The sequence below is a fragment of the Heteronotia binoei genome, chromosome 8, assembly GCF_032191835.1.
Source record: "Heteronotia binoei isolate CCM8104 ecotype False Entrance Well chromosome 8, APGP_CSIRO_Hbin_v1, whole genome shotgun sequence".
Lineage (NCBI taxonomy): Eukaryota > Metazoa > Chordata > Lepidosauria > Squamata > Gekkonidae > Heteronotia > Heteronotia binoei.
Window position 1 is genome coordinate 5,781,190 of NC_083230.1, and position 13,790 is coordinate 5,794,979.

Here is a 13,790-nt window from a genome sequence, read left to right on the forward strand (position 1 = left end):
CTGTACTTTGGCCGGGTCTATCGATATTCCCTTCCCTGACACTCGGTAACCCAAATAATCTAGTTCTGTCTTGTGGAACTCACATTTCGACAGCTTAGCAAACAGTTTGTGTGCATACAGGCACAACACTTCTTGTACTAGTTTCACGTGCATTTGCATATAATTGGAATAAATAATGATGTCATCAAGTTAAACCACAACTCCTTTGTACAAATATTTTCTGAGTACTTCGTCAATGAAGTTCATAAACACCCTGGGGCTGCCCTGTAATCCAAACGGCATGACTGAGTACTCAAACTGGCCAAAGGGGGTGTTGAATGCTATCTTTCACTCGTCCCCCTCTTTGATGCGGACTCAGAAGTAGGCATTCCTCAAATCTAGTTTTGTGAAGATTTTCCCTTAGAACACAGTGTTTAATAGGTCCTTTATGGGCGGAATCGAATAGGCGTTCAATGCAGAGATTGCATTAATCCCTCTAAAATCAGTACAAAGTCTCAGTCCCCTGTCCTTTTTCTTGCAGAACAACATGGGCGCCGTGTGCGGGGCCATGGCTGGGCAGATGAACCCTGTTTCTAGGTTCTTGTCTAAGAATTTTCGAAGTTCAGCCTTCTCCACCCATCCCATCAGGTAAATTTTGGCTTTAGGGAGGCTCGGCCCCGGGATCAGTTCTATAGCACACTCCGTGTCCCAGGGGGGGGGTAGTTTATTAGCCTCCTCTTAGCTAAAACTGCTTTAAGGTCTTGGTACTCTCAAGGAATGGATCTCACTTCCTCTATAGTTAAACATAACTTTTCATTCACAGGAGGGGGATCGGGGCCCCAGTCGCTTCTCCACTTGTGTCTATCGCAGACTGGGTCTTTAAAGTCTATGATCTGATCCCCCCCCCCCCACTTGATGTTTGGCTCATGTTTGGCAAACCAGCCCACTCCTAGTACCAAATCAAACAATGAGAATGGGGCTATTACAAAAATATCCATGTCCCAGTGGTGCTCTATTTCCACTGGAACTAGTTGGGTTTGTTCGGTGCACAGTTCCCCCTTCATTATTGTCCCATCCATCTGCTCAAATTGGATGGGATGGTGCAAAGGATTTGTGGCCAAACCCAGGATTTCTACCATTTTGGGGGTAATTATGTCTCTAGTGCGCCCTGAGTCCACCAGGGTCCTCATGTGCATGAAGCATTTGAGGGATGGATTCAGTAGAGTCAATGGGATGAAAGACAAAGTGCCAGTAATCCTCACCCTTAGTGGTGCTGTTCAATTTTCGACCTGCTGCTCGGCGCCACTCAGTGCAGGTCGCTCTTGTTTCCCATTGGCTCTTCCTCCTGGGATTCCTCTTCGTACTCCAATACAACTATAATATCCTTGTCTCTCGGGGCGGCCATGGTGGTGCTGCCCCAGCCCAACTCCTTTGGACAGCCTTCCGCTTTCATGGGCTTGGGTGCACTGGTCTTTCATGGCTTGGGTGCACCCCTTTATGGCCATCTTGTTCTGAGAAAAGTCTCTGAGGGTGAAACTCACAGGCCTGAGGTGAGGCCCAGCCTTGGGACAGAATCTCCTGAGGGACTCCTCCAAAATGATCAAAATGGAGGAACCTGTGTCTGACTCCATCAGGCGAGGAGCCCCTTCAATATTAACAGTTACTTTTATTGTGGGTGACCTGAGGCAGATGCAGTACCTGTTGCTGCTGAAGTGAGGTGACGTGGAGCTCCAATGCGTGTGTGAACTCCTGGTGAGAAGTCTGGTGCATCCGGGTCCCCTTGGTATGGCAGGCTCTGGTGATGTGTCTGACCTCTCTTCAATTTCAGCATATGGTGTCATGGAAATGGCAGGACCTCCACTCATGGAGCTCTCAGCAACTGGCGCAGGGCATCGAGGTGGTGGGGACAGCAGGGCGAGAAGCGGTAGTAGGGCGAGTGATGTGGCAAGCTGGCCGGGCCATCTGGAGATCCTCTTCATCCTCATCAGAAGACTCCATGTAGTGGGCTGCTGCGGTGGGCCTCCATGAAGCTGGCAAGCTCTGCAACTGGTGGACCTCAGTGGCGAACTGGTTGGTGAGGGCCTCCACGGTGAGGGCCTCTTCCAATGCGACCTGAAATGTGGGGTCCTTCTTGGCAAGGAGCCTTCATTGGATGCGCATGTCCCTGAGGCTGCACGCCAGCTGGTCTTGGAGTGCTTCCTCCAGATTGCTGAAATTGCAGTGGCGGGCCACCCACCAGAGAGCAGTAACAAAAGCAGTGATTGACTCCCTGGCTGCTTGGTTCCTCGCATAGAATGCATGGCAGCCGAACCAGCAGCGAACAGGCGATCTCAAACGTTGAGCAAACGCAGGTGGCCTGCTTCTTCACATCATCCGTGATGTCGTAGCACTCTAAGAAGAGGAGATGATGGAGCCGGGGCCCGAAAGGCCGAGTGTGAAGAACCCCGGCTCAAAGGGCAAGACGAGGAGGATTATCAACTGTTCCGCTCGATGGTCCGGAGGGAGATCGACGGAGCCATCGGAGGGTTGCGGGACGAGGTCCGGGACCTGACGATCCAACTCGGAAGAGCGCTAGGGGGAGCGACCTCCAGACACCCGGCAGGGCCCCCCGCAGCGACCAGAGGCCGCCCCAGTCAACCCGCGGCGGCGGCCACCACCCCTCCCCCGGGGAGAGTCAGGGCACCCCAGGCGCCGGCACCGGCACCCCCAGCCGCTGGAGCTCCGGCGGGGCTCCAGCACGTGGGGAGAGAATTGGATGCCACCTTCGACAGGGACCCAGAGGAGGTGAATTATTTCGCAATCCAAGTGAACAGCTTCATGCATTACTGGGGGAATTCCTTCCTGGATGACTTCAGCCGAGTCGACTACCTGGGGTCGAAGCTGAGAGGGTCGGCCAAGAGATGGTACGTGGGCTTGTGTGAAACCAGGAGCCCAATCCTGGATGATGTACACACCTTCCTACAAGCCTTGCTGACCCAATATGAAGACCCGCTGCAAGAAACCCGGGCGCTAGCGGCCCTATGAGACATGCAACAGGGGGCCCGACCCATCCGAGAGTATGCCGCCGACTTCCAGGCCAACGTAGCCAGAGTCCGGGGCTGGAACGAAGTGATGAAGATCGAGCAGTTCACGAATGGACTGAACGCGAGCATCCTAGACCGGGCCCTCACCCAAGCCCGCCCGGCCACCCTAGTGGGGTGGATTCAACTAGCGGGGGAGGTGGAGAACAATCTCAAGAGAGTGGCCATGCTCCGGCAGCACCAGTCCGGAAAGACCCCGGCCCGAGGGGGGGCCCCGAAAGCGGAACCGCCCAAGGGAAAGAGGCAGGTGGCGGCGGTGCCAGTGGGGCTGCACAGGTGCTTTCGATGCGGAGACCCTAACCACTTGGCTTCCAGCTGCCCACACCCCCCACCGCCGAGAGCCGCCCCAGCCCCGCCGAAAGCCGCCGCACCAACACCGAAGAAGCCGTCCAGCTGCCCTAAGGATGCGGCGAAGAGCAGCGCGGCATCGGTGCAGGAGGAACTACAGGAGGAGGAGGTGCTCCTCTCGGCCGAGCTGGCAGACCTGGCCTGGATTGAAGAGCCGGCGGGAAACAAGGCCGACCTGCTGCCCTGAAGGCGGCTCAACAGCAGGTCGATCGCGACGAGGAGCCGCTGACGGTGAGAGTGACTGGGAAATTGTACTTTGTGACTGTGAAATTGCTGAACCCCAAGTTACGGAGGTTCATGCAAATACGGGCTTTAATAGACTCGGGGTGCAACAGGGAACTGATGTCCCCCAGGGTGGTGGAGGCTTTGGGACTAGAGAGCTCACCGCTGCCCACCCCATGCTGTTCGAGCAAATGGACGGGTCGGTAATGTGTGGGGAGCCGTGCACGCTCGAGACGCAGCCCTGCCCGATGGGGATCGAGGAACACTGGGACCAGGAGTTTTTTGTGATCGCTCCCTCATGCTCGTACCCGGTAGTGTTGGGGGTTGGGGTGGTTGGAGAAACACGAGCCATTAATCAGATGGAGGGCCAAAACCATCCGGTTCCTGGACCCGGGGTGTGAATGACACCTATGGAACCCGGCGTGGGGGCCGAAGGCTCCTGCCGCCAAAGAAAGGGCTTGTGTGACAGTGGAGGAAGTACACTCAGTCCCCGAGCCTTATCGGGACCTCATGGAAGTCTTTAGTGAGAAGGAGGCCAATCAGTTGCCCCCCCACCAGAGCACGGACTGTGCGATAGAGCTAATTCCGGGGGAGACCCTGCCCAAGGCGAAACTCTATCAGATGGGGTGGGCGGAGAAGAAGGAGCTGCGCAAGTTCCTAGATCAGAACTTGGCGAGGGGGTTCATCCGGCCTGCCACGGCCCCCCACGCCGCTCCGGTCCTATTCAGAAAGAAAAAGGACAACTCGTTGAGACTTTGCACTGATTTTCGCGGGATTAACGCGATCTCCATGTCAAACGCCTAACCCATCCCCCTCATCCGGGACTTGCTAAGTACAGTGGCGGGGGGGAAGATATTCACCAAATTGGACTTGAGGGATGTTTACTTCCGAGTGCGCATCAAAGAAGGGGATGAGTGGAAGACGGCATTTAACACCCCCATGGGACAGTTTGAGTATTTAGTGATGCCGTTCGGACTACAGGGGGGCCCGGGGGTATTCATGAACTTTATCAATGATGTGTTGCGGGACTACCTGTACAAGGGGGTGGTGGTTTACCTGGATGACATCATTATTTACTCGCAAGACGAGAAATCGCATGTAAAGTTGGTGAGGGAGGTGCTCAGCACCCTGCTGAAGCATCAACTGTATGCCAAATTGTCTAAATGTGAGTTCCACCGGACGGAACTAGATTACTTAGGATTCCGGGTGTCCGAGCGTGGCTTGGCAATGGACCCGGCGAAGGTCCAAGTGGTATTGGAATGGGCTCCCCCGAGGACACGTAGACAGCTCCAATCGTTCCTCGGGTTCACAAATTTTTACAGACAATTCATTGAGGGGTTCGCCCAAATAGCCCTGCCCTTGACTGATCTCCTAAAGACCAAGGGCAAGGGACCGGAGGCCAAGCGGCCCGGGGCGAGGCTGAATTGGACAGAAGAGTGCCAAGCCGCGTTCGAGCACCTAAAGCGCCTGTTCACTAGCGAACCGGTCCTAAGCCACCCGGACGAGCAGAAGGCCTTCGTAGTCCAATGCGATGCCTCCGATGTGGCCGTAGGAGCCATTCTCATGCAAAAAGATGGGGAGGGGAAGCTAAGACCATGCGCCTATATATCCCGAAAGTTCTCGGACGACCAGCGTAACTGGTCAGTGTGGGACAAAGAGGCGTTCGCAGTGATGTTTGCCCTGAAAACGTGGAGGTCTTGGCTAGAGGGGGCGAAGCTCCCTTTTGAAATATGGACTGACCATAAAAACCTAGAGGCCCTAACAGGGAAAAGAAAGCTAAGTGAAAAACAAATTCGGTGGGCAGGGTTCTTCTCAAAGTTCGATTTCACCCTCAAACACATCCCAGGGACAAAGAACTTTCTAGTGGACGCCCTCTCGCGGCTTCCGCAGCACGAGAGCCAACGGGAAGAGGTGGTGGACTCGTTAATTTCCCCCTCGCAAGTGGCGGCCATGGTCACCACCCGCTCCCAGAAGAAGAAGAGAGAGTTGGGGGGAATTAACCCTGAGCTGATCGCCCGAAAGACCGAGAGGGAGGGGGATGAGAGGCCAGAGGGGGTGCAAAAGGCCAAAGACGGGCTATGGTACAAAGGGGAAAAACTGTATGTGCCCAAGCTCTTGAGGAGGGAAATCTTGCAACTCTGCCACTCCTCCAAACTGGCCGGGCACTTTGGTAGTCCAATGCGATGCCTCCGATGTGGCCGTAGGAGCCATTCTCATGCAAAAAGATGGGGAGGGGAAGCTAAGACCATGCGCCTATATATCCCGAAAGTTCTCGGACGACCAGCGTAACTGGTCAGTGTGGGACAAAGAGGCGTTCGCAGTGATGTTTGCCCTGAAAACGTGGAGGTCTTGGCTAGAGGGGGCGAAGCTCCCTTTTGAAATATGGACTGACCATAAAAACCTAGAGGCCCTAACAGGGAAAAGAAAGCTAAGTGAAAAACAAATTCGGTGGGCAGGGTTCTTCTCAAAGTTCGATTTCACCCTCAAACACATCCCAGGGACAAAGAACTTTCTAGTGGATGCCCTCTCGCGGCTTCCGCAGCACGAGAGCCAACGGGAAGAGGTGGTGGACTCGTTAATTTCCCCCTCGCAAGTGGCGGCCATGGTCACCACCCGCTCCCAGAAGAAGAAGAGAGAGTTGGGGGGAATTAACCCTGAGCTGATCGCCCGAAAGACCGAGAGGGAGGGGGATGAGAGGCCAGAGGGGGTGCAAAAGGCCAAAGACGGGCTATGGTACAAAGGGGAAAAACTGTATGTGCCCAAGCTCTTGAGGAGGGAAATCTTGCAACTCTGCCACTCCTCCAAACTGGCCGGGCACTTTGGTTATGTCAAAACGCTGCACCTGACGAACAGGCAGTTCTGGTGGCCCTCCCTCCGCAAAGACGTGTCCGACTTTGTCACCAGTTGCCCCATATGTATAATGGCTAAAAAACGGGGGGGGGGGGGAGCACTGGGCTTGCTACAACCACTTGAAACCGCCAAGCGGCCATGGTCGATAGTGTCCATGGACTTCATAGTGGAGCTCCCCCCCCTCGCGGGGGAAGACTGTCATTTTAGTGGTGGTAGACACGTTCTCCAAGCAAGCGCATTTTATCCCTTGTAGAGCTACTCCCCTTCGCTGAATACTGTTACAACAACACGATGCAAAGTTCCACCAAAGCTTCCCTGTTCTTTACAGTATTTGGCTATGAAGGGAAACCGCTCCCGCTGCTACCGGGCGGAGCGACGCCAGACAACCCCACCTCCTTCGAGCAGTGGTGGAAAGGGCCAAGTAACAGCTGGCCAATCATTAAAGAAAATTTAGAGGCAGCGAAGGAGTCCTACAAGAAGCAGTATGACAAATCCCATGTCCCGGCGGGAGAGTTTAAAGTAGGAGATTCGGTGTTTGTCTCAACCAAAAACTTTCCCTTAACCCAGCCGTCTCGGAAATTGGCTTACAAATTCATAGGGCCCTTCAAGGTGAAAAGAGTAATAAACGCGGTAACTGTGGAACTGGACTTGCCACCAGCCCTGGGTAAAATCCACCCTGTGTTTCATTGCAGCTTGATCCGTCAAGACCCGGGGCCGTCCAGCTGGCATCCTCTTTCCACCCGGCTCCTCTCCACCATGGTCGACCGCTGCCTCGCCACCCAGGGAGCCCTGGATTCTTTCCCCCCGACCAGGGCCCCTCCCCTCGCTGTGGAAGGGGCTTAGGGGGGGCAGTATGTCAAGTCTGAGTTATGCTTTACTAGTATAGATTTAAACTCTGGTTCAAACTTTGGTTCAGGAAGTGACTCCTGGGTAAAAGCCATACTGTATTCAAGTGCTGCTAGCTCAACCTCTCCCTACCCCCCTTCTTCCCTTTGTTATGTAGCAAAGCTCTGCAACTAGCTATGAGAAAAAGATTACTGTGCCTTCTCAGAGATAATGGGTACCAAGGAAGTGCCCAAGGCCAGCCAGGCCTGAGAACGATAAAGTAACAACGATGTGTGAATGTGCTCGCTTAAGAATACCCCCTCCCATAGGAATTCCTCTGATCTGTACCTTAAATGTTTGCCCTCTGTATATGCTCGCCAGTTCTCTCAATCTCTGTCGACCAGTCTTGCAACATGTTACAATAAACTTGAAACTTTTATCAACAAGGACTCGTTATTGAAACATCAGACTTGACACTGGCCCTGCTTAAGTAGTCTGCAAAGCCCACACCCAATTTCCAATTACACACAACTATTGGTACCCTAGCCAAGCCATTAGTCCCCATTGGCCACCACCCGGAGTCCAGGTGGCTATTGTTATAAAGCCTCAAGCTCAGCGAGTATCTGGCAGAACATCCTTGAATGTTCTTGATTTAATACACAACAGAAACAAAATGTCTACCACTCTTTTCTTGACTGTTTAATGTCTGCTTAATAGACCAATGCCATCTTAAGCCTCCTATTCTACTGCTGGAATCCACAGGGAACTCAAATTAGGGACTTTCTCCATTTTAAAAATCTCCCCCTTTACAGCCAGAAAACACACAGGGAGGACTGAGGGACTTTTCCCCATGCTGCCTCCTGAAAAACCCTCCAATATGGTCTCTTACCACCTCCGAAGGTCACGACTTGTAAGCCTGGCTCTCTGCTTTCAAAACATTGGTGCTTTCAACATCTGAAGGAGGAGTCTGACACTCAGATTTCTCCATGGACTCAACACTGCCCTGGATGACTATGACTGGCAGAAGCCTCACATGGGACAAGTGGGAGTCAGTGGCTGTAGCTGGCTTTGTTGGGTCAATATCCCAATGTCACTGCTTTCCCTCACTGCTTGCTGCCTACTGTGACCTGACCAGTGAGGAACAAACAAGCCTCCAGGCATTCTCTTCTGGTCTTCTGGGCCTAGCCCTGGATCTGTGCACTCTCCTGAGTGCTGGAACACATCCTGCCTTGGCAGCAGAGCCAGATAGAGTGCAGCTGTCCCAGTGAGAAGGCCACTCCCTCTCCTGGATCAGTTTAAAGGAGCCAACCCTGTTTTGGAGGAGGAGAAGCCTTCCCAGAGGTGACTGACTGTCCCACTGCCTGGACCATTGGAGAAAATTCCTGCTCTCCTTGGGGTTCCTAGCCACTAGATCCTTCCAGGGCGTTGTCGTAGAGGTGCTTGTGGTGTCACAGTCCTCAGTAGCTGCTGCCTACACAGCTTTCTGGATGCCTTGTGTTCATCAGGGCAGGGTTTGCATCATTTGGAGGCTTTTCCAATATGGTGGGGGTCATTGACTGCACCCACATAGCCCTCATTGCCCTCCAGGTGGAGCCACAGGTATATCATAATCACAACCACTTCTACAACCTGAATGTTCAGGCCTCCTGAGACCACCAGAGTATATTTATAGACATCATGTGCAAGTTCCTGGGCACAGGCAGCATCCATGACACCCAGACCTTTGCTGCATCCAGTCTTGATTGCCTGTTGGCCACATGGCTGGAGAGCAAAGGATGGCTCCTGGTCTAGTATGGTGGGCATGGCTAGGTGGCTGTACAGCAGAGGACGCCACCTGTGATGCCTCATGCACCATTTTCTGCAGGTGACTGAGGGGATTCCCTGCTGCCATATTTGCTGTTGCTGCATCCTAAAGTTGACCCACTGGATCACGCAGCCTATAACCAAGCCTACTGACAAACACACATCATCATTAAGCAGGCAGTTGAAGATGCTATTCTGATGACTCCACTACACAGGAGGACACCAAATTATGCAGTCTGCAGCAGTGAGAAAACTGCTCGCCTTTTGTGCCATGCTCCACAACATCACCATGCAGCAGTGCCTCCCACCTCCTATTAGTATGGCTGATTGGGAGGGTCTACAGGTCAGGGACCCTATGAGGACCCTATGCTGTCATTGAGAGATTCACTTAGTGGCTATCTCAAGTGGGAGCATGTGTGGGCACACATCTGGTAGCAGAGGCATCCTGATGGTCATGACGGCATTTCTTCCCCCTCAGCCTGGGTGGGGAATGACAGCCCCACTGGTGGCCTGCCTGTGGCACTGGAACCCTACCAAGGTTCATGGAGGAGCCACCAGCCCCATATGGGCTTCTCCCTCAAACTATGGCCATTCAGGCAATCACATGCCTCCACATGGGTGTCATTGGACTGAAACTGCTTGTCAATATGGATCAAACATAGTACTGTCTTTGGGAGCACCCCATCAGGCACAGGGCTGTCAGGTCTATGGATGTGTGCCTGTGGTTCAGCTGTTGGAGCCAAGGTGGCCTCAGGCATCCAAAGAGGTTGGCAAAGTTGTTGCCATCAGAGTTGTACGTGGTTCTCTTGGGATCGACCTGGGACCCTTGAGCACCTGTGGCTGTGGCAAGGAGGCTGACCAGCCCTGTTAGCCATTCTGTTTTTCACATTGCTTAGAATCCCCTGAAAAAGAAAGGGACAACAGTTGCTACAGAGCTAGGAATTTTCAGCAGGTGAAGGTGCCATATTTGGGAGAGGGAGATGCCATGCCCAGTGCAACTTGGTGTAACCATGGTAGGCTCAGGAGGTAGGGGTCTGGGAACCTTGCTTATCTATTCACATGTGGCTTTCCTGTGGGAGTCCCCCCACTCCTGCTGAGCCAACCAGGTCTTTCTTGCTTCCTCAACACCCTCCTGCGGCTCCGTCTCCCATGGGTTCCCAGCAGACACCAAAACCTCAGTTGGGCACAACGATTCAACTTTATTAAAGGGATCCAGGATTAATGGAGTGGTTCTCGTGGGATGCTTCTGTGCGGTGTGAGCACTTGGGTGCTGCCTCTCTGAGGGAACTGGCATACCTGTGCAGGCTGAAGTAAAGCATGGGTTTTGCTCTCCCTATGGTGTACCCCCCAGGTGCTCTCCTGGTGGTGCTACATGCCCTGTTTTTGTTGTGCTTGCCACCAGGGTGCATGTGCACTCACTCTAAGTCCGCACGGCAGGGAGTTATCAGACAGAATTCTGTGGCAAGTGCTCTGTCTCTGTAGTTCTTGGGCAACCTCCTGAAACCATTTGTAGGGTGGAGGGCCATGATTACAGATATTATTAGCTTCAAAAACTAAGCAATTTGATGAAGATAAAATACTGAGTTTGCATGATCTAAAACTGACAATGTTATTTGACATAAGATGACTTACGTTTGTGCTGCCTTTTACGGAACTGCACCCAGCTCTTCCACTTCCTTAGGATCCGCCTTAATACCTGGCCTCTGTGAAAGCTTCTTGCAGCAGCCAGTTTCCTCTCTAGGATATCCTGTGCACATCTCCGCATACTACAATACTTCATCCAGGCCCTGCAGTTATTAACATCACAAAAAAGGAAAAAATGCCCAACCAAAAAAAGAAAGGGTAAACCAAAAACACTGAGAGCACAAAACCAGGGGGGAAAAGTGGTATGATGTAACATTATATTACCAAATTCAATTACGTCCACAAAACTTAATACCAAGGAAGTTCTGGAAGTCTGCATTTCACTAACGAAAAAAAGGATCATTCTGAATGTTTTCCTACTGTGCATACAACAATGGTTATTTTACATTTTAAATGAATGTAATTATAAAGATTAAGAATGCCATTTTAACCATACCTAAAGATGAGTCTCAAACCACCCAGCAAATTTCACAGGAGATTTTGACTAATGTTTTACATACCCCATCCAAATATACTTTGGTCCACAGTTGATCAAAGATGGTCATACAGCTTATTTTTACCATAGTGTATAGATGGAAAATAATTTTGATAATATAAGCCATTCCCAAATAATCCTTCTGGACTATCTAAGAAAGGATGCTTCCAGGTGGAGAGTCTTCCCTGAATGGAAAGCCAAGATCCTTCACAATAAAAGAGAACATCTACAGGATTCTCTAGCTCAGTCCTATGACTGCTCTGTCACCATCCCTACCAAAAGGACCACCGACTCAATTTGGTCCTTTCCAAGTTTTGTTTAGTAGATTTCAACCCATCCGTCCTTTAAAGAACTGAGGGCAGCATACATGAATTTTTTTCTGTCCCTCACCCCTTTTAATCATTACAGCAACCTGAGAGGTAAGTCTGGGAGTCAGTGACTGGCTGAAGGATGCTCCAGTGGGCTTTATGGCATAGCGGAGACCTGCACTTGATCCCATGCTCCTAGTCCAACCTCATAAGCACCACACTACAACAATCCATTTGTTTTGCTAAAGCACTGCTCTTCTACAACTATCGTTTCTACAACCAAAATGGCATATGTAGAAATCTTGCAATGCCCATCCTAAGGATTCTAGAACCTAAGGGTTCTAGAAAGATTGCAACTTCAGTCTGTATAAATCCCCGTTTGCTGCAGCTTATTTAATTGCGTTTTACCTACTTTTCAGCCAAAAAAAAAAAGTGGATCCCCAAAGCAGCACTCAGGAATAATAATAAAAAAAACTTAACACAATTCACAATCAATACAAAATGTTCCTTGGGGAGGGGATTCTCAGCTGAAGCTCAGTCCAGGTTTTGTTTAGAGGTGCCTATCCTTTGCCTGATAGAAAGTGGAATGCTGGAGGAAGAGAGACCTCAGCATAAACTGGCCCTTGCTGGGCTTCTTCCTGCCCCTCCTCTGATAGTCCCATAGTGCTACCTTCTCCTGCTTCTCCATGACATCAGCATTTCTGAATTTGGCCTTTAATTACTAGTTTTCAACAAATTTCTATCCTTTTCTTCTCTTTCTTCCAAGGACCTCAAGAATATCCGTTTTCCCATCCTCACTTTCCTCATTGCAGCCAAAGCAATCCAACCATTTGCTCGCCTCCCCTCTCTATTAACAAAGCTGCGCTGTGGTACCCCCATGCAGAAATTATTTCTGTCTGTGTGTGTTTGCCATCAAGTCACAGATAACACGGTGACCCTGTTGGGTTTTCAAGGCAAGATTCAGAGGTGGTTTTCCTGCACTTTCGTCTTAGTCTCTCATCCAAGGACTAACCAGAGCTGACCCTGTTTAGCTTTTGAGAGCCTGGCTACCCAGGTCAGGACATTTGTGTACAAAACTGAAATGTGATTACATAAAAACAGCCCTAGTTCTGCTCACATCCCCTTGTTATTATATGCGGATGACACAGTTCTCTTGTCTACCTCTCGTGTTGGATTAAAACGCTGACTGAACCGTTGCCACGAATATTGTGTGACCAACAGACTGCAGCTAAACTATGAAAAATCAAAGGTACTGGTCTTTCCTTTTCCCCAAAAATCATATAAATGGACTATTAGTGGTAACAAACTTGAACAGGTTAAGCACTTCAAATACCTGGGCGTCTATTTTCAATTCAATGCTACTTGGACCCACCATCGCAGAATGGCTATTAATGTAGCTACAGTTAGTGCTACAGCAGTATCTTGCTTTTATTTCTCTGACAGAGGTAATCATTATGTTCCAGCAGCACTTAAGGCCTTTAATGCTAAAACTTGAGCGCAATTATTGTATGGGGTACCTCTCTGGATTGATGCAGTTGACATTTCAGTTGAACATGTCCACTCTACCTTTTTGCAAAAGATCATGCAGATACCTATGTGTGTTCCTTATGCCATTTTATGTTTGGAATGTGGTCAGAATTTGTTGGCTACTAAGGCGTGGGTTCACACTATTAAATTCTGATTACAACTCCACTTCAACTCTGATCCACTTAGTTTTCTGTACCAACTACTTTCTGAATCTGATCATTCTAGCTGGCTATCTTACATTGAAGCTAAAATAAATTCCCTGAATCTATCCTTAGAATCCTTATCTTTGCTTTCTGAGTCTGAGGCTTTTTTAGAAATGAAATCTAATCTACTGAGCTCAGAGCTACAAACTCTTTATGGTCTTGCCAACAGAACCCACTCTTCCCTAAACTTAGGGATTGTCCCAAATGCAAATATTCCAGCTGTGTACCTCTACCAACTTCTAGCTCCAAATTTGCACAGAGCCTTTTCCTTGGCCAGATTCAATGCCCTTCCATCAGCCATTTTATTTGGCAGATTCCAAGGGACTCCCTATTCCAGTAGGTGCTGTCCCTGTGAGATGGGTTGTGTTGAGACTGTCGCCCATGTTCTTCTCCAATGTCCTCTCTATTTGGTGTCCCACCGGGATCGTTTATACTTCATATTGGCCCAAATTTTAGAGACCTCTGATGATTTCAAGGTGCTTTTCTTGCTTGATAATTCTGATCCAGAAATTACAGAATTAGTAGC

The 13,790-nt window shown here is 50.5% G+C and overlaps 1 protein-coding gene across 1 annotated transcript in view; it reads right to left on the bottom strand.

Moving 5' to 3' along the window:
- FBXL13 (F-box and leucine rich repeat protein 13) overlaps positions 1-13,790 on the bottom strand; it is a 253,544-nt gene that overhangs the window by 207,308 nt on the left and 32,446 nt on the right. Inside the window, exons 5-7 of the mRNA XM_060246072.1 lie at positions 7,068-7,317; positions 3,431-3,680; positions 2,216-2,370 (exon numbers count right to left, since the gene is read on the bottom strand). Coding sequence (XP_060102055.1) covers positions 2,216-2,370; positions 3,431-3,680; positions 7,068-7,317 — 655 coding nt within the window. The remainder of the gene's footprint in view (positions 1-2,215; positions 2,371-3,430; positions 3,681-7,067; positions 7,318-13,790) is intronic.